The following is a 22,273-nucleotide window of genomic DNA, read 5'->3' on the forward strand; positions in this document are numbered from 1 at the left end:
TGGAGATCAGAGCTGAAAATGTGTTGCTGGAAAAGCGCAGCAGGTCAGGCAGCATCCAAGGAACAGGAGAATCGACGTTTCGGGCATCAGCCCTTCTTCAGGAATGAATAAGGGCTGATGCCCGAAACGTCGATTCTCCTGTTCCTTGGATGCTGCCTGACCTGCTGCGCTTTTCCAGCAACACATTTTCAGCTGCAATTAACTTCTGGTCTTACAAATGAACAGCTTGTTTGGTGCTCTTCCTTAATATGAGCTGTTACCCACATTCAAAAAGTCACTTACAGCTCATATTTCACAGCTCCAAAACAAAATTGATAAAAGAATCAAGCAAAAACAAGGAAAAAGTAGGTGAGGGTTCTAACAATCGACAAGGACTTACAATATCTGGAATGTGTCCCATACACTGCAATAGCTTATTGAATATGTCTACTGTGGTTCTGTGCCTTGAGAAATGAATGCATTCAAAAGATCTCCACTGTTAAGTTTGATCTTATCTTTGCCTGATCTATGCTGCTTCAAAATCTTTTCTTTACTCACTGTCTGAATGGCCTCTTCTAGTGCAGTCTCCCTTGAATAGGCCAAAGACTCATCAGCATTATCAAAAATAATTCCATTTTGTATGAATTCTGATTTTAAATCCCCATATCTTTTCAGTAGTGTGTACAAATCAGAGAAATCATCGACAAATTCCTCCAGATGCTGTATGGTTATATCTAATCTTTCTCCTTCTAGGATGTCATTAGTTTTGAGCTTCAAATAATTGCTGTCAGATTTCATGTTATTATTATTTTGGGATGTAGTTAAAAAAATAGAGTAGTCTTGTTCCAACTGCAAAGAATGTTGGTGAGTTTGCACCTGAAGTACCATGTGCAGTTTTTGTCTCCATATTGAAGAAAGGATACAGTGACATTGGCAGTTTAAAAGAGATTCTCCAGGCTGATTCCCGAAATTAATGGGTTGACCAAGAATAGATAAATAGTTTGGGCCTTTATATTCATTAGAGTTCAGAAGAATGCGTGGTGATATTATTGAAACATAAAAGATTCTGAGGATATTTGACGGCGTAGATGTTGAGGTAATGTTTCCACTCCTGGGGAATCTCAAACTTGGGGACTGTTACTTTTAAAACTCCTATGTGAAAGAATTTCTTCATTCTTAAGATAGTGAATATCTGGAATTCTCTACCCTTACTACTAGAGGTTAGATTACTGAGTATTTATAGAAACAGTAGATAGAGTTTTGAAATATGAAGGTGTTCAAGGTGATGAGGAGTTGGTACGAAAGAGCATTTAAAGCCTGGGGCAGATCAGCCTGGACAGGTTTGAGCATCTAAATGGCCAACTTCTGCTCCTCCTATGTTCTTCGAAGAGTTTTGTTTCTTTGAAGGAATGCCAAGTCTCCCATACGTTGCTGCTGTTCTGGGAAGTTTCTTTGTTCTTTTCAGCTGTAAAGAAGGATTTCTGTGACTATGATTGAGTCTCCCAATAAATATGCAGATGGGGCGAGATGAACTTACTTAACTGAAACTGCCCAATGCTTATCTGTTTTACATGACAGGGCTTGTAATTTCGATTGTTCTCCAATCTTGGAATATGAATATGGGAGTTTGTCTCTCAGCCCTGTCTTTCCATTTTTCTACACACCAGCAGCAATGCTGGATCGGAGGTGTAACAGCTAATCAAATGTTTTGCCCCTTCAGCCTAAGTTACAGTACCAATTAAAAATTCCTCTTTGCAGCAGTTTTGACATTCGCAATCTTCAATATCTGTTTGCTCACCAGCCAAACACAGATTCGGGATCGCTCCCACATACCACCTTGAAATTTAACTTCTATCTCTGCCTTGGAGCTGCAGATTTTTGCTATTATCACGAATCAGGTATGAAGTGCTTTCTGTCATTTTTGAAGTATTCTTTAGTGTTCAGTGTTACCAAAAGGTAAATTGGGATAAATTGCTGTCCTCAAAGATCAACACCATTTGGTTTCTTTTAAGTCTTCAGGGTTACCAGCATGTTAACCTCTTTAGGACTGATGCTTCCAGGTTCAGATCCCCACCTGCTGCCACCATGCTGGTATCTGTATTTTCTAATTCTATGGGGTTCTTAATGGCTGGTGTGAGAGGAGTCATGCTCCAGTCTAATGAGGAGGATCTTGCAGAATAAGCAAAATGCAACTATTTCTAAGTTACAAGAATTGGCTGTTGGAAGGACCTAGCCTGAGGTTTCTGACAAAATCTGACTTTTCTTGATATCAACCCACTCCTCATGATATCAACAGAGTGGGTGGTGCTTATTAAACACAATCAAATATTAAGAGGAAGTGATGGTGGAGAGTCAGAATCGAAAAGGGTGATTTCTGATGAAGGGCTTATGTCGGAAACGTTGATTCTCCTGCGCCTCAGATGCTGCACGACCTACTGTGCTTTTCCAGCGTCGCACTTTTTGACACACTTATTAGCTCTTTCAGCTCCTTCCAGACCCATATACAACACACTGCACCATCTCCAGTCTCCACTCTCCAATGTCCCACTGACCACAATGATTTAAAAGTCTGTACTGAACAGAATACGAACATCAAACTCCCCCATTGTATTTCAAAGTTTTAGATCTGTTGTGCATGAGTTAGCTCACAACGTGTCAATCCAAATCCAAAATGGAAAGTCTTCAGAAGCTGTTGAATAGATTCCGATTGGGGCTGTCAGATGCAGTTAAGAATGTTAAAGCTCATCACAATGCCTGGAATAGTCCTACATTCTGAGATATTTTTATGTTTAACTGCTATCGAATACATGCCCTAGTAGCATGCATTAAATGATCACAGCATGCCCTTTCTAATGGAACTTCTACTAATGGCTACAAAGGATAGTGGAGTAAAGAGAATTCGTCACCCACCACAGGAGCAAAAGTACTGAAGTGATATAAAAGCATCTGATTGCATTATCATGTGAAGAGACCTTTGAATACTTCCCTCATTAGATAAAATCAAGCCTCTTAGAACAGTGATTATTATAAATGGCCAGATAAGTACATTGAGTCTGACCTTATCAGTGTGCTCTTACTTTTTAGTTTGTTTGCAACAGACACATGAAAGTCAAGCTTGACCTCCTGATGTGCATACGCTTAAGATAGATGTCACACGTTTAATTTTTACTATATTTAATTATACTTTAGTATAAATCTATTTAAGAGAATGTAGATAAATGCATGAGGGAGACAGGAATTGAAACACGTTGATGATTATATGCAGAAAGGCGGGAGGAAATAGGTAAACAATTGCTGGGTTGAAAGACTTGTTTCTGTGCTCTAATTACTTTGTAACTTTTTAAAGTGCTATCCTATGTTTGTAACCCTTCTTAATTTTATATTTACGTACCCATGACCGAACCAGGATGGCTTGGCTATGGAGAAATGATTAGATACTTTTACACTGGTCCTTGTTTAGTTCGACTTATGAAAATTCACAAACCATATGGTGCCCCATAGGACAAAATTTAGGGAATGTAAACCTATATCCTAGTGGTACATTTGTAGGTCTGGGTAAACTACACATATTGCTGGGTTGAGGCATTAAATGAAGCAACAAAACAATTTTTATCTACAAAAATGGGAATAGGGAAACAGGTAGTACTCAATTCCAATGTGTCTGACTGTTAAGAGAAGGTGGCCATTCGAGTATGCCAAAGTACCTTATAAAATTTGGCAACTCATTGTTTCAATCCCAGCTCCATGCCTTTCGCAATGAAGCGGAGCATGCCATGAATGTTGCAGCATTGCAAACATTCCATTTTATATAATGTCACGAACTCTCTCACTGCAAGATACCCAATCTCTTGGCAGCTTCCTCAATGACCCATGGTTATTGTAACACTTGGGATACAATAAAGTCTTGCAGCTGACAGCTATAGCCCAAAGCAACAGCCGAGACACTACAAGTGACTTCCATGAACAAGCTGGGGAGCAGAAAAAGTCATTTTGAACCCACTGCTGATGGCTGCCACCAGTGACTCCAACTATAAACTGCACTTGCACATTTGTTGTCTGAAATAAAGATCATGCTCAATTGTGATGTACCTTTCCCATGTGCTCTGTCAACCCAACCAAAAGGGCAAATTGGATAAAGTACTGAATGCTAGAACAATTTTGAAAGAGAATAATTATTTCTGGTTTATTTCTCAATTTTCAAGAACTACACACAAACATTTTCCAGGACAGGACATGTAAAGTCAGCATATTCAAACTTGGAATGAAAGACAACTGTCTCTACTCTGCCCCTCCAGCTCCAACTCTGCAAACTAAAAAAAATTAGTTTGTTGTAGCATAACCATGTATTTTACACTGCATCATTCAACCTTTCAAGAAATTGTGTAGGTCGAATGGACAACAATGCTGCAGACAATGATGACAGAAGCATTCTCCTCCTGACCCTGAGCGCAAGCATGCAGATTCAGTGATAGAACAAAAATGAAGATTTATGCTTTCAATCTATATCTTGCTCAGGCAGCCTGTCAGAACCACAATTCTAATTAAAATAATCAATCAGAAAGCTGGAGGGGAGGTGGATATGGATGAGAAGCGTCAACTGTTCTGTGTCAACAGATATCAGCAGAACAAAGCCTGCAGACAACTTACAGGTCAATGTTAGCACTTTTACTGGTCTAGCAGTTGCTGAATTGATTAATCCTGCATACCTCACTGCTATCTGCAACGTATTGTAGCAAAACATAATCACATGTTAAGCAGCAGCTACACTTACCTACCTGAACCTAAAGGTCTGTTTTAACAGATTTTGCTGCAAATGTGAATTAAATACAACATCATAATTATTTCAGCTTTAACGCAATAGATCAATTTTTGAGAGTGATGAGCAATTTTTCCAGGATGGCTCATCAGCTGTCAATGTGTGTATGATGCTGTCTAACGTATCCCTCCTAAAAAGATGTGGGTGCACATACTGCAGTAATCTTTGGGTCACCCAGCCAGCAGTGTCAAAAAAATTAGAGCAGGGAATATAACTTCATTTTGTGGCAGGTAATTACTTATTCTCATTTATTGGTTGCCCCTAGTTGCCCTTGAGAAGGTGTCCTGAGTTGCCTTCTTGAACTGCTGCTATCCACATTCTATAAATTGACCCACAACACCTTTGGGGAGGACATTCCAGGATTGTGACCCAGGAACGGTGATACATTTTTCAAAAACATATGGTGTCTTGGATGGGAACTTGCAAGTAATGATGTTCCCATGCATCTGTTGCTTTGCCCTTCTCAAATCATAGTGGTTGTGGATTTGGAAGGTGCTGACCTTATAGAAGTTTACAAAATTATGAGGGGTATGGATAGGATAAATAGGTAAAGTCTTTTCCCTGGGGTTGGGAAACCCAGAACTAGAGGGCATAGGTTTAGGGTGAGAGGGGAAAGATCTAAAAGAGACCAAAGGGGCAACGTTTTCACGCAGAGGGCGGTACGTGAATGGAATGATCTGCCAGAGGAAGTGGTGGACGCTGGTACAATTGCAACATTTAAAAGGCATCTGGATGGGTATATATGAATAGGAAGGGTTTGGAGGGAAATGGGCCGGGTGCTGGCAGGTGGGACGAAATTGGGTTGGGATATCTGGTCGGCATGGACAGGTTGAACCGAAGGGTCTGTTTCCCTGCTGTACATCTCTACGAGTCTACGACTCAGGACCTCCAGTGAACTTCTGCAGTGCACGTTGTAAACATGACTGTGAGTGAGCAAAGGGCGTAGATGCCTGCGGATGTAGTGCCAATTAAATTGGCTGCTTTGTTTTGGATGGTGTTAAGTTTCTTGAGTGTAGTTAGTACTTTCCAATATAAAGTTCTTTTGATAAAACACCATTCTCAGGAGCCAAAACAAAATCATGCAGTACCTGAAGATAAATAAATAGTATTCTAGGTACAGTATTGGTGTCACTGTGATACATGAGAATCACTTGTCAAAAAGTTTTATTAGAGGTGACCTGAGACCATTTTAACAATGACATCTCATTCAGTTCTGGTTTTGGGAGCCCATTAGCCTGTCTCCCATGTTTACAAAGTGAGATCCAGCTCTATCATTCTTCCTAGTTCAGAACTGTTCGTTCTGCCTTTTGTAGGTTCAGAATCCCACTTCCACAATACACATTTGATTTATCAGGCTAAATCACAAACTTATGCACAGCTGCTAATATCTGAGAATTCAAACTAAAATACAATGTGGAAGCTGCTTTGGAATAGGTGACCCAACAGGTTACTGAAATGTAACACAATAGATCAATAGGAGATTGACAGCTGACCGTTCAAAAAAAGACTAATGAGATCTGAATGCAATACATAATCCAATGTAGCTCAATACAGCATCAATTGTAGCACTTTGTCATTCATTTAATTGATCGGTAGAAAGAATGGTTGGTTCAACGGGAAATTTAATGAACTGCAAAACAGTCCATAATTTATTTGACTGGCCTACTGCAAATAACGTTTGGTAACTATTAGAATTAAGCACTGAACATGTCCTCTTACAAGTTACTTTTAGACTGACGTCATTGAATTCAGATTCTGGGAGCTGGCAGAAATGCAAAATATTGCAGATGCTAGAAAAAAAATACAAAAAAAATTGTTTGATACATTGAGGACTAGTGTTGTCTGACAAAGACTGGAGAATAGTCAACGTTGTTCCTTTAATTAAGCCAACAGGGATAATCTGTGAAATTAAAGGCTAGTGAGCCTTATGGCAGAGGTAGGGAAATTATGGGAGGAAACTCTGAAGGACATGATTTACTCACATTTGGAAAAATGTGAACTTATTAGCAATAGGCAGTGTGGTTTTGTGCAGGGGAGGTTCAATATTTAATCCATACGTGTTGTTTTCCTGTAGACGCTGGCTTGAAGTTCCCCATTAGCTGTTTGCTCTGCTGTGACATTTAGGAATGGCAGTTTGTTGTTATTTTCCTCCTCTTTAGTGAATTTTATGCCAGTAAGGGGATTTCAAACCAGTGTTGACAGGAAAACAACACATACGGACCAAATATTGAACTACAGAAGCAAACATCCCAACATCCACAAATGAAGCTTAATCAGAACATTATTCCAACGAGCCAACACACACTGCAACAGAGGAACTATGCAGAGCAGAGGAAAATTACCTACACAGTGTATTCAAAAAGAATGGGTACCCAATGAACACAGTCCGCCAATTTCTCTGCAACAAACCCAAACAAGCAGACAAAACACATCCAGATACCCTGGCCACTCTCCCCTACATCAAAGACATCTCGGAAATGACTGCCAGACTACTCAGACTCCTTGGCATCATGGTAGCCCACAAATTCACCAACACACTAAAACAGCTGCTAATGAAATTGAAAGACCCTATACAGACAACAAACAAAACTAATGTCATTTACAAAATACCGTGCAAGAACTGTAACAAACTGCATTGGACAAACATGCAGAAAACTAGCCACCAGGATACATGAACACCAACTAGCCACAAAACGACATGACCCTCCCTCACTAATATCCTTACATACAGATGAGGAAAGATACCACTCCGACTGGAACAACACTAGGACAAGACAAACAAGCCATCCAAGAAGCATGACATTTCAACCTGAAATCTGTCAACAAACATTTACTTGAACCAGATTTACCACCCCCTTGAAAATGACAGGAAATGACATCATCACATGAAATGACATCACCAATGGAAATGACATCACCAACCCAAACATACAAATAGAAAGTAGAAATCATCAGCAATGCTTCGTCCGGAGGCTCACTGAAGATGTTACCTAGTATGGTGACAAAACATCTGAAAATGAACCTTCCAGCTCAGCGAGCAAACCGACATCCAGAAAATCACAACTTTCAGAGTGCTGCTCCTTCGTCAGGTGAAGCGGAGGGAGGTACACAGCCACTACCACCTGAGATTCGATCATCTTTAGCAAGGCCTTTGATAAAGTTTCTCAGGGCAGACTGATGCAGAGGGTGAAGTTACATGGGATTCACAGTGAGTTGATAAGATGAATACAGAACTGGTATGACCACAGAAGACAGTAGCAGCAGAAGGTTGTTTTTCTAACTGAACTGAATTGAATTGAATTGAATTGATTGTCATGTCTACCGAGGCACAGTGAAAAGCTTTATCTTGTAAGCAATACAGGCAGATCACATAGTTAAGTAGCATAGATAAGTAAATTACAGGTAAACATTGGCAAAAACAAAAACACAGGTGCAGGTGAATGTTAAGAGCTTGTGAGTCCATTCAGTATTCTAACAACAGTAGTAGAGTAGAAACTGTTTCGAAACTGGCTAGTGCATGCGTTCAGGCTTCTGTACCTTCTCCCTGATGGTAGAGGTTGTAGAAAAACATTGCCAGGGTGGGATGGATCTTTGAGACTGCTGGCGACCTTTCTTTGATGGTGGGCCTGGTAGATGGATTTTATAGTAATAGAATCATAGAGATGTACAGCTTGGAAACAGACCCTTCAGTCTAACCTGTCCGTGCCAACCAGATATCCCAACTCAATCTAGTCCCACCTGCCAGCACCCGGCCCATATCCCTCCAAGCCCTTCCTATTCATATACCCATCCAAATGTCTCTTAAATGTTGCAATTGTACCAGCCTCCACCACATCCTCTGGCAGCTCATTCCATACACGTACCAGCCTCTGCGTGAACAAGTTGCCCCTTAGGTCATTTTTATATCTTTCCCTTCTCAATCTAAACCTGTGCCCTGGACTCCCTGACCCCAGGAAAAGACTTTGTCTATTTATCCTATCCATGCCCCTCATAATTTTGTAAACCTCTCTAAGGTAACACCTCTTCCTCCGACGCTCCAGGGAAAACTGCCCCAGCTTGTTCAGCCTCTCCCGATAGCTCAAACCCTCCTGCCAACATCCTTGTAAATCTTTTCTGAACCCTTTCAAGTTTCACAATATCTTTCCGATAGGAAGGAGACCAGAATTGCACGCAATATTCCAACAGTGGCCTAACCAATGTCCTGTACAGCCACAACATGACATCCCAACTTCTGTACTCAATACTCTGACCGATAAAGGAAAGCATTCCAAACGCCTTCTTCACTATCTTATCTACCTGCGACCCCACTTTCATTGTGTGTCACTGAGACACACTGCATGAGCCTTTTTAGGCATAGGGATGATGTTGGCCACCTTGAAACAGGCAGTGACAGTGCCTGCTGCTGGCAGAGGTTGAAGATGTCCGAGTAAACCTCTGCCAGTTGATCTGCGCTTGCTCTGAGTGCACGGCCTGGTACTCTGTCTGGTCCCATCGCTTTCACATGAAGGAAAAATGATCTGACCTCTGATGCAGTGACTGTTGAGAGAGATCGGTCAGGTCTTGTTTGAATAAGTGTCACCTCTCCGCCGAAACCCTGCTCAAAGTGAGCATAGAAAGCATTCAGACATTCTGGGAGTGATGTGTCATCGTCTCCACCACAATTAGTTTAATTGCGGGCCCCGATCTGACCTGTTAGTGCTATCCCCACAGTTATCTCCAGAAGAGGGAGCCCAAACAGCTATCTTGCTGGAAATTTATAACCAATGGTATTCCCACAGGGATCAGTGCTGGGACCCTTACTGTTTGTTTTTAATATCTATACAACAAAAATAAAATGATTTGGAGGAGCATGTCGGTGGTCTAATTAGTAAGTTGGCGAATGACAAAGATTAGGGGAAGCTGCAGATAGTGAGAATTGCCAGAGAATAAAGCAGGATATAAATAGGTTAGGGACTCTGAGCAGAAAAATAGCAGAGGAAATTTAATCCAGACAAATGTGAAGTGATGCATTTTGGAAGGTCTAATGCAGGAGGGAAGTACACAGTAAATGGCAGAACCCTTAGAAGCATCAACATGCAGAGGTATCTAGGCACACAGATCCACAGTTCCCTGAAAGTGGCAACACAAGTGGATAAGGCGACATGTGGCAGGCTTGTCTTCATTGGTCGGACAGAGTACAAAAATTGGCAAGTCATGTTTCTGCTGAATGAAAAACTTTAGTTAGGTCACATTTGGAATATTATAGTTCTAGTCACTATAGAGGGATGTGGAGGCTTTGAAGAGGGTTCGGATTTGGAGGGTATTAGCTATGAAGGGAGATTGGACACATTTTCTTTGTTCTCACTTGCATGTCAAACAGTGTGAGGTGACCTGATAGAGATTTACAAAATTGAGAGAGACACTGATAAAAAGGATGAGGAATTCTTCTCCCACAGTAGAAATATCAATTCCGAGAGGATATAGGTTTAACGTCTACAGGAGAAAATTTAAAGGAGATGTGAGAAGCAAGTTTTGTTTACACAGAGGGTGGTAAGTGCCTGGAAGTGCCAGAGGAGGTGGTAGAAATAGATACAACAGAAACATGTTAGAGCATTTTGACAGATACATGAACAGACAGGGAATACAAGGACACAGATCATGTGGAGGGAAAAGGTTTTCAAGTTTAGAAAGGCGCAGTGTGCCAGCACAGACTTTGTGGGCTGAAAGGCCAGCTCCTGCGCTGTGTGCTGTACTGTTCTATTTTTAAAATCTACAGGCAGGTGTACAATGCTAACTTTTCATGTTGACAACCCCTAGTGGCATTTGTAACTGTTCAGTTATGAATAATTTGTTGAATTTTAAAAGCTACATTTTTTACTAATTCACTTTAAAGATTTTTCAGAATATTTTACCTTTCACTTGTATCTGATGTATCCTAATCTTTCACTTGCAATGTATAAAAACTTTTAGAAGCAATTTTGCTTTTTTGACATTAATTGGTGAAAATTCTTTCCTATGGTAGGCTGGCCTTCTGCTGTATTCTGGGAGTGACCAATAGTGAGGTACAGTACCACTGCAAGTTGATGGAAGTGAAACATTTATCAGAGATCGCTAAATAAACAAGGCTTACATTAAGGTCAGAGCACGAGCACCTGTTCTTTGTTGAGAAATACAAACTCCAATCCATTTACTTTTTTGTTCTATCTTTCTAGCATCAGCTGTATTTTACGAAGAAAATCAAGAAAGCATTACATTCAATTCTAATGCTGCAAGTGTGGACTAACAGCTGGCACATTGATCTTGATACTGCTGCTAACCCTGTATGAAGAGTTAGAAGTATGACATGACACGATGTCAACACAAAAGCAACTTTAATGTGAGTGTATTGTCAAGATATGAAAAACAGTTGTCAACTGCAGAGCGCCAAAGCATAAGTAGACATTTTCTCTGACCTAACTGAAGAATAAAACAGGAAGCTTCTTTATAACAGCATCTCCGTATAAGTGCAGAAGAACTCTTGGTATCTCAAGGCCAATATCGAGAAATGTTCACTCTTTAAAGAGAGGAAGCATTTATAGTTCAGAAAGAAGTTATTTAATCATAGAGATGTACAGCACGAAACAGATCCTTCGGTCCAACCCGACAATGCCAACCAGATATCCCAACCCAAATTCATCCCACCTGGAGCACCCAGCCCATATCTCTCCAAACCCTTCCTATTCATATACCCATCCAAATGCCTCTTAAATGTTGCAATTGGACCAGCTTCCACCACATTCTCTGGCACCTCATTTCATACACGTACCACCCTCTGCGTGCAACAGTTGCCCCTTAGGTCTCTTTTATATCTTTCCCCTCTCACCCTAAACCTCTGCCCTCTAGTTCTGGACTCCCTGACCCCAGGGAAAAGACTTTGTCTATTTATCCTATCCATGCCCCTCATAATTTTGTAAACCTCTACAAGGTCACCCCTCAGCCTCCGACGCTCCAGGGAAAACAGCCCCAGCCTCTCCCTATAGCTCAAATCCTCCAATCCTGCCAATATCCTTGTAAATCTTTTCTGAACCTTTTTCAGTTTCACAACATCTGTCCGATAGGAAGGAGACCAGAATTGCACGCAATATTTCAACAGTGGCCTAACCAATGTCCTGTACAGCCGCAACATGACCTCCCAACTCCTGTGCTTAATACTCTGACCAATAAAAGGAAGCATACCAAACGCCTTCTTCACTTTCCTATATTCCTGTGACTCCACTTTCAAGGAATTATGAACCTTCACTCCAAGGTCTCTTTGTTCAGCAACACTCCCTAGGACCTTACCATTAAGTGTCTAAGTCCTGCTAAGATTTGCTTTCCCACAATGCAGCACCTTGTATTTATCTAAATTATACTCCATCTGCCACTTCTCAGCCCATTGGCCCATCTGATCAAGAGCCTGTTGTAATCTGAGGTAACCTGTCCACTACACCTCCAATTTTGCAAACTTACTAACCATACTTCTTATGCTCGCATCCAAATCATTTATATAAATGACAGAAAGTAGAGAACCCAGCACTGATCCTTGTGGCACTCCACTGGTCACAGGCCAGTCTGAAAAACAACCCTCCACCACCACACCACCCTCTGTCTTCTACTTTCTACCTAGTTCTCCCTGTATTCCGTGAGACCTAACTTTTCTAACCATTCTCCCATAGGGAGCCTTGTTGAATGCCTTACTGAAGTCTACATAGGTCACATCTACCGCTCTGCCCTCATCAATCCTCTTTGTTACTTCTTCAAAAAACTCAATCAAGTTTGTGAGACATGATTTCCCACACACAAAGCCATGCTGACTATCGCTAATCAATCCTTGCCTTTCCAAATACATGTACATCCTGTCCCTCAGGATTCCCTCCATCAACTTGCCCACCACCGACATCAGGCTCACTGGTCTACAGTTCCCTGGCTTGTCCTTACCAACCTTCTTAAACAGTGGCACCACGTTAGCCAACCTCCAGTCTTCCGGCACCTCACCTGTGAAACCAGCTTAACTCCTGATTGTACTTACCTATTCTTAAATGTCAGTCTCTGTTTCAAATATGAACTTTAACAATAAATTCAAAAGTCTTAACCTTTTGTGTTAAAAGAATTCTCATGCTCTTTATCTTAAATTAGATAATATTTATAATATAGAATCCAGCTGTTTGGCCCAAAGGACTATCATGCTGATATTGCTCTATATTGCAATCCAATTAGATTGAATAAAGAGATGTAGAGCAATATCAGCATCATAATTATTAAACTTTGTTGGTTGTTGGACACCTTTTTAAATGACCACCCCTCTCCTACCTTACACTTGTGTCACTGTTGAACACATTGTTTCTTCATTATCACTGGGTCCAAGTCTTAGAGCACTTTCTGTTGGCACAACTTTCACCATGTTGCCCACAGTAGTTCAAGATAAAAGACACCATATCAAGATTAACCACGGAGGGGGAAAGTAAAATGTAAACCTTGCCTATAATAACTGCATCATGAGAATGAATATATAATTTAATATTCTGCCATAAACATATCATATTGCACCCCTCAAATAATTTTCAGGCATTTTGTGCAAATTATACTCTTCTGTACTTTGTCTCATCAACCATTACTCTCAAAGAAAACTAATGAGGTTTGTTTGAGTCATGTAGTTTTACAAGTCCAACAAAAGTTTTCAACTAAGCTGTGTCTCCAGGTCCATTCTATTTCAGATTTACGTCCAAACGAACAGGGCTTTCTCCTCTCCTCCAGTTTCCAGTGGAACTAACCGTTTTTTTGTTACACAGCCATGTCCTTGAGGTAAAAGGAAAACCCATTCAAGGAGTTCTCTCACTCACACACAGTCATGACAACTAAACAAATCAGTTTTAATATGTCGTCCACATTAAGACGCTGGATCTCATGACAAAACTTAAGTATATTGCCACCTGCTAGAAGATGTACCTGCATTTGTCTTATAGCTTATGAAATACCTGATAGCCTAATTCAAATGACATAATGAATGCCATTATGAAATTCTGTCATATACAAAATGTGCAATGCAACATGCAAAAACATTCCTACCTGAAGGAGGGGTCGTTGCACACCCAAGACTTTCATGGTATCAGCACTAGCCAACACTTTCAAAGGATCTGCAACTTTGGTTGCAGCCTCGATTTCTTTGTTGACATCAAGATGCACCTGATTTAAGAAGAAGTTCTTGATGTACATGGTGAGGAACTCACGCAGTGGGCACTGTTTACCAGAACCAGCCCACATGGCGACTTCAATTTCCTGAATGAATCTAGAAGAAAGAAAAGATAGTCTTGGAATTCTACAGTATTTAATACAAGATACTACATGAGAGGACTGTATGTACAGTTATCAGAATGTGACCATTTTTCGCAAAGTCAGTCTTAAAAGCGGAATAACTAAAATTGTACAAAATATACTGCTGAATTGACAGGTTGAGTTGTCATTAAGATTCCAATTCTTATAAAGCTAGCAAACCCATGTTACTTTTAGATGTTGCACTTTATACATAGAATATGATCATACTTCCTTTTCCATGACGACACACTTCGCTACCATTTATGGTTTGACCACTTTCACGAGCTATAGCAGAAAAGGCACAAAAGGAATCGGAAATTGAGTTACGATTTGACCTAAAGGTTGAATAAAGGCACGTTATAGTGGCAGTCTTTAGAGATTAAGATGGTGCGCCCATAAATTAGTTTTATGTTTTATTTGAAAACCATCAGTAATTTTGGATAAATGTATTTACATTTAAGGTCATTCTTACATTTTAAATTTTCTGACAGGTTTTCCCCACCATTCCTTTTTTGGATACTTTAATTACCTCTCTGGGACAGAAATCAATGGATACTTGCAGTATCTTGACTTCAGCAACTAATCCTTGAATATTCCTCGGCATAGTGAGTGACAATGACTGATAAATGACTGTGACAAAGCATGTTTCTAACAGGGAGCCTTCTGTCAAATTTAGACTGAGGAATTCTGCTTTATTGACTTAGATAATGGAATTTAGTGATGTAAAACATCCTTACTGACAAAAGGTTATGTGACAGACCCAAGCTGAGGTGATGACATTCTATACAGATTATCTAACAGGAAGAAAACATAGTTCAAACACAGCATGGTGGCACAGTGGTTAGCACTGCTGCCTCACAGCGTCAGAGACCCGGGTTGAATTCCTGCCTGGAGTTTGCACATTCTCCCTTTATCTGCGTGGGTTTCCTCTGGGTGCTCCGGTTTCCTCCCACAATCCAAAGATGTGCAGGTTAGTTGAATTGGCCATACTAAATTACCCGTAGTGTTAGATGAAGGGGTAAATGTAAAGGAATGGGTCTGGGTGGGTTGCTTTTTGGAGGGTCGGTGCGAACTTGGTGGGCCGAAGGGCCTGTTTCCACACTAAGTAACCTAAAAAAAAATTGCAAGACTGGGCAGAGAAAATACTACCATGAAAAAGCTTTTTTTTAAAAAAAGGAATTCTGTAAGAAAAAGATCCAGAAAACAATATCAAAGAACAAGAACAAAGAATTATGCAACACAGACCCTCCAAGCCTGCTCTGCCACATTTTACTTTTCCAGATTGAAATGGTCTTCACTTATAGGATCTGTATCCCTCTATTCCCTTCCTATTCATGTATTTGGACAGGTGCTTCTCGAATGCTATCATGTCTGCCTTCCACCACCTCCTCTGGCAATGCGTTCCAGGCACTCACTACCATTTGTGCGAAAAACTTGCCTCTCACATCTCTATTCAAACTCCCCCCTTGCATCTTGAACCTGGTATTCCCTAGTAGGGCGACACGGTGGCACAGTGGTTAGCACTGCTACCTCACAGCGCCAGAGACTCGGGTTCAATTCCTGCCTCAGGTGACTGACTCTGTGGAGTTTGCACATTCTCCCCATGTCTGCTCCGGTTTCCTCCCACAGTCCAAAAATGTGCAGGTTAGGTGAATTGGCTATGCAAAATTGCCCATAGTATTAGGTGCAGGGTAAATGTAGGGGAATGGGTGTGGGTGGGTGCGCTTCGGCGTGGACTTGTTGGGCCGAAGGGCCTGTTTCCACGCTGTAAGTAATCTAATCTAATCAGTAGTTGAACCCACCACTCTGGAAAAAAGCTTCATACTTCCCACACTAACCATGCCATTCACAATCTGATGAATTTCTATCAGGTCACCCCTCAACCTTCTGCATTCCAGTGAAAATAAACCCTGTCTATCCAACCTTTCTTCACAGCTAAAATCCCCAATACCAGGGAACATTCTGCTAAGTCTTTTCTGTACCCGCTCCAAAGCATCCACATCCTTCTGCTGGTGTGGTGACCAGAACTGTACACAAGATTTCAACTGTGGCCTAACCAAAGCTCTATAAACCTGCTGCATAACTTGTCCATCCTTATAGTCAATGTCCCATCTAGTGAAATACATGCCACTGGCCTTCTTAACAATCTTATCTACTTGCACGGTCACCTTCAGTGATGTGTGCACACACAGATCTCTCTGCATATCAATGCTCCTCAGGGTTCTGCTATTCACTGTATAATTTCCACCTGTACTTGACCTTTCAAAATGCATCACATTTGTCTGGATTAAATTCCATCTGCCATTTTTCTGCCCATGCCTCCAACTGATCTATATCCTGCTGTATCCTCTGACAATCCTCCTCACTATCTGCAACTCCACCAATATTTGCATTGTCCGCAAATTTACCAGCTATGTTTTCCTCCAATACATTTATGTAGATCACAAACAACAGAGGTCCCAGCACTGATCCCTGTACAACACCACTCGTATCGCCCTCCATTCTGAAAGGCATCCTTTCACTGCTACCCGGTCTCCTATGACTAAGCCAGTTCTGTATTGATCTTGCTAGTTCACTCCTGATACAATGTGACTTCACCTTTTGTACGAGTCTGCCATGAAGGGATCTTGTCAAAGGCTTTACTGAAGTCCATAAAGTCAACATCAACCATTTTTCCCTCAGTGATCTTTGTCACCTCCTCAAAAAGCTCGATCAAGTTAGTGAGCCATAATCTTCCCCACACAAAACCATGCTGTCAATTGCTAATAATAGAGTTTACTTCTAAATTTGGATCGATCTTGTCCCTGAGAATCTTTTCCAATAATTTCCCAACCACCGATGTGAGACTCACTGGCCTGTAATTTCCAGGATTATCCTTCTTAAACAGTGGGACAATATTGACTATTCTGCAGTCCTCTGTGACCTCACCTGTGGCCAAAGAGGATACAAAGATGTCTGTCAATGACTTATCTAATTTCATACTTTAAGATGCACAACACCTCTTCATTTTTAATAGCAACTTGGCTTAGAAACACGATATGCCCTTCCCCGAGATCATCCTCCACCAATTCCTTCTCTTTGGTGAACAGTGACACAAATAATTTGTTTAGGACTTCACCTACCTCTTCTGGCTCCACATATCAATTCCCTCATTTGTTCTTGAGTGGGCCAAATCATTATCTGGCTATGCTCTTGCTCTTCATATACGTACAAAAAGCCTTGGGATTATCAATATTCCTGTTTGCTAATGATTTTTCATGATCCCTTTTAACTCTTCCAATTCCTTGTTTAAGTTCTTTCCGACCTTCCTTACATGCTTCAAAGGCTTCATCAGTTTCCAACCTCCTAGACCTTATGTATGCTTCCTTCTTCTTTCTGACCAAAGTCATAACATCCTTGGTCATCCAAGATTCACATAACTTGCCATACCTAGCCTTTATACTCCCAGGAAGGTGCCGCTCCTGAACTCTTATCAACTGCCACTTGAAATACTCCCAAGTGTCTGATGTAGATGTACTGTCAAATAGCCATGTCCAATCAAAATTCTCCAGTTCCTGCCTAATATTGTTGCAGTTTGCCTTCCCCAAATTTAGCACCTTCACTCGAGGACTGATGGTATCCCAATCCATGATTATCTTAAAACTTACGGTATTATGGTCACTACTCCTGAAATGCTCCCCCATTGAACTTTCACTCACTTGGCTAGGCTCATTTCCCAAAACCAGGTCTGGTATAACCCCTGCCCTGGTTGGACTCAAGCACTTGGATTATAAAAGGAGAATTAAAGCTATAATTGAACTTGGACACAGTTCAAAAAAACCTGTTGCTATATTTGGACAGTTAATTTAGGAAAAGTGCAACTTACTAATCGTTTGTTTAATTGCCAACAGCTCATTTTAACATCAGTTGTAGCACTCAAGCTGTTGTGGTACAATCAATACATGGTGAAGTGGATACATATAAAACGTATACAGATGTAAAAACAAGGGAAAATGTAAAATATGTTTACACTTATCTCAGTCTGCATTCCATTGAGATCTCTTCTAATAAGATAGAGTTAGAGTTAGAGTTAGAGATGTACAGCATGGAAACAGACCCTTCGGTCCAACCTGTCCATGAAAGCGATTCAATAATTGAAAGTAGATGACAACTTAAGTGTGCAGCGAGGCCTATCATACTGACTTAGATAAATTTTCTTTCATCAACAATAATGTTCAAAAATGGTTCATCTAAAATAAACTGAATAACAGCTGTACTGGATAAATAGATCATGATCAAATACAACATAAACAAAAAATATTCAAGATTTATTTCTGGAAGTAGAAATTTTTGGTTTGGTTACAACATTGTTTATTTAAGAAAAGCATAGGAACACTCTGGCTACCTTTATAAAATGTTCTGTTCTCCTGACCACATCTTCTTGCCTTACCCTTGGCTTAAGGACAAAAATACAATCTCAACTTGTCATTGTCAGATTTCCAATATTTGACTGAATCTCCAAATCAAATTGGATATCATCCTTTCTCTTCTCAAACTCAACAATCCAATGTCAGAGTCCAGCTGAGCATAATGACCTTATCCTTTGATGAAAACATCATTCACAAAAAAAAAGTCAGTCAAGTCAGACTGAACAGTTAATAAAATTAATACTGGACTTGGTGAGGAGTTTAAATGGTACCTTGGCAAGTTTTGAAATTGAATTATGCAAGTCTTCGCATTTGAGATCAAGCACAATAACAATGGAGTCTGAAAGAGTTCATTGATTTTTTTTTTATTGCTTCTAAAGGTAAGGAAACCCGCTAACCCTTACCAATTCTAACCTGTCCATGATTCTAATACATACTGCAAGATTGACAAATAATAGTTCCTGAAGTCATTCAGTTTTAAAAAGGTAGCGTGTCAGTCAGTCTTAGATGATGGGCAATAAATAGAGCCTGTACTGTCCCAGGCTTATTTTATTTAACTTGGGTGTCATGAATTATTCAATCTTTGATTTTTTTCAATGATTTTAACTGATCTTAGTAATTCACAGGCTGCACTACTTTGGGGAGCTGGTTCCTTGGTGCCAGTCATCATCCTGAACAAACTGGCCAATCATGTATGTTTAGACTGAAAGAACTGGAAAATGGATCAAAGATGATCTGCCAAATTAAATGAACAAGAAATTTTGTTTTGATTCGGTCAGGGACTGTTAATATTGCAAGAAGAAATCTTGCAATTACATCACAAGATTTCATTCTTTTTGATGAAAACAAACTTTGTTGCTTATCAAAAACAATTGAACAAAGCATGTACTATTAAGTTATGCTGTGAACCTTTTTCCAATTTTTACTCAGACCAAAGAATTCCCTTATACAATACCACAATCTTGAAAATGCATTATTTTCTTTAGTGACTTATGACATGGAGGTCGAACCCCTCTGCTAAGTAAAATTAAACACAGAAAAGCTTGCCTCACCTCGTAATCTGCTAAAAGTATAAGTAAATGAAAAGAACTCTTAATTTCTACTATTTAATGAAAAATAAAAATTTACTTTCCTAACTCTAACAGTGAATACTAAATAATAACTATGAACAAATCCAAGCCCTCCAGTTTCTTCACTAATTACTGTCCTGCCCCAACTGTATAAAAATGCTGCTCCAATAAACACAATTATTAAACATTAGTCCCCACAGTCTCTAATGCTGACTACCTTCCAGTCTTCCGAATCAGTTACTTCTCGTAGAGTCAGAGATGTACAGCATGGAAACAGACCCTTCGGTCCAAACTGTCCACACTGACCAGATATCCCAACCCAAACTCATCCCACCTGGAGCACCCAGCCCATATCTCTCCAAACCCTTCCTATTCATATACCCATCCAAATGCCTCTTAAATGTTGCAATTGTACCAGCTTCCACCACATTCTCTGGCAGCTCATTCCATACACGTACCACCCTCTGCGTGCAACAGTTGCCTCTTAGGTCTCTTTTATATCTTTCCCCCTCACCCTAAACCTATGCCCTCTAGTTCTGGACTCCCGACCCCAGGGAAAAGACTTTGTCTATTTATGCTATCCACGCCCCTCATAATTTTGTAAACCTCTACAAGGTCACCCCTCAGCTTCCGACACTCCAGGGAAAACAGCCCCAGCTTGTTCTGCCTCTCCCTATATCTCAAATCCTCCAACCTTGGCAACATCCTTGTAAATCCTTTCTGAACCCTTTCAAGCTTCACAACATCTTTCCAATAGGAAGGAGACCAGAATTTCACACAATATTCCAACAGTAGCCTAACCAATGTCCTGTACAGCCGCAACATGACCTCCCAACTCCTGTACTCAATATTCTGAACAATAAACAAAAGCATACCAGACTCCACTTTCAAGGAGCTATGAACCTGCACTCCAAGGTCTCTTGGTTCAGCAACACTCCCTAGGACCTTACCATTAAGTGTAGAAGTCCTGCTAAGATTTGCTTTCCCAAAATGCAGCACCTCGCATTTATCTGAATTCAACTCCATCTGCCTCTTCTCAGCCCATTGGCCCATCTGGTCCAGATCCTGTTGTAATCTGAGGTATCCCTCTTTGCTGTCCACTACACCTCCAATTTTGGTGTCATCTGCAAACTTACTAACTGTACCTCTCATGCCCGCATCCAAATCATTTATGTAAATGACAAAAAGTAGAGGACACTGCACCGATCCTTGTGGCACTCCACTGGTCACAGACCTCCAGTCTGAAAAACAACCCTCCACCACCAACCTGTCTTCTACCTTTGAGCCAGTTCTGTATCCAAATGACAAGTTCTCCCTGTATTCCATGAGATCTAACCTTGCTAATCAGTCTCCCATGGGGAACCTTGTCAAACGCCTTACTGAAATCCATATAGATCACATCTCTTGCTCTGCCCTCAATCTTCTTTGTTACTTCTTCAAAAAATTCAATCAAGTTTGAGAGACATGATTTCCCATGCATAAAGCCATGTTGACGATCCCTAATCAGTCCTTGCCTTTCCAAATACATGTACATCCTGTCCCTCAGGATTCCCTCCAACAACTTGTCCAACACTGAGGCCAGGCTCACCGGTCTATAGTTCCCTGGCTTGTCTTTACCGCCTTTCTTAAACAGTGGCACCACGTTTGCCAACCTCCAGTCTTCCGGCATCTCACCTGTAACTATCGATGATACAAATATTTAAGCAAGAGGCCCAGCAATCACTACTCTAGCTTCCCACCGAGTTCTCAGGGAGACCTGATCAGGTCCTGGGGATTTATCCACTTTTAAATGTTTCAAGACATCCAGCGCTTCCTCCTCTGTAATCTGGATATTTTGCAAGATGTCACCATCTATTTCCCTACAGTCTATATCTTCCATATCCTTTTCCACAGTAAATACTGATGCAAAATATTCATTTAGTATCCCCCCCATTTTCTGTGACTCCACACAAAGGCTGCCTTGCTGATCTTGGAGGGGCCCTATTCTCTCCATAGAGAACTTGTAACTTACAACACAGAGGCGAACCCCTCTGTTAATTAAACCAAACACCTAGAAAAGCTTGCCTCACAATCTGTTACAATACAAGAGACAGAACGCTCAAAGTCCGGTATTTAAGGAAAATAATACCAATTTATTTTCTAACTCTAAATGCGATCAGTAAACAAAAACAGTTCACAACTCTAAGCCCCCCCCTTCTCTTAATTGCTTACTATCTGCTTCCAACTCTATAAATAACTTGTTGTTCCAATAAGATACTTTAAAAATATACATCAACTGAATTTCAAAATCACACAGTCTCTGTCTTCTTCTGTGTCTTCACTCTCCCAGCTGCTGATCTCCCCATGGGTCATTATCTTTCTTTTTACTGCAATATGTTTCACATGAAAGGGTACCTTTGATAGAGAGGGTTTTCTAATTTCTTTGAGAGCAAGATATTAGATGGGAACTTAGCTCTCCAGAAGTTTCTTTCGCTATGGCAGTTACTCTCTGGTCAATTTTCAAAATGTCTGCATTCTTATATTACCTCAACATCAGATCATCTCATTGGTTCAATGTTGGCAGAACAACACATTCAAATTCATTTGGGCTTTAGTATCCTGGGGCATAATTTAAGTTGATTGACAACAATTAGAATTTAACCAAAATAGCAACCAAAACTCAGGTATCCTTTTCACAGCCAAAAGTTAAATAT

The 22,273-nt window shown here is 40.5% G+C and overlaps 1 protein-coding gene across 1 annotated transcript in view; it reads right to left on the reverse strand.

The window, feature by feature from the left end:
- exoc4 (exocyst complex component 4) overlaps positions 1 to 22,273 on the reverse strand; it is a 567,281-nt gene that overhangs the window by 211,646 nt on the left and 333,362 nt on the right. Inside the window, exon 10 of the mRNA XM_072562911.1 lies at positions 13,859 to 14,078. Coding sequence (XP_072419012.1) covers positions 13,859 to 14,078 — 220 coding nt within the window. The remainder of the gene's footprint in view (positions 1 to 13,858; positions 14,079 to 22,273) is intronic.

The sequence above is a fragment of the Chiloscyllium punctatum genome, chromosome 44, assembly GCF_047496795.1.
Source record: "Chiloscyllium punctatum isolate Juve2018m chromosome 44, sChiPun1.3, whole genome shotgun sequence".
NCBI lineage: Eukaryota > Metazoa > Chordata > Chondrichthyes > Orectolobiformes > Hemiscylliidae > Chiloscyllium > Chiloscyllium punctatum.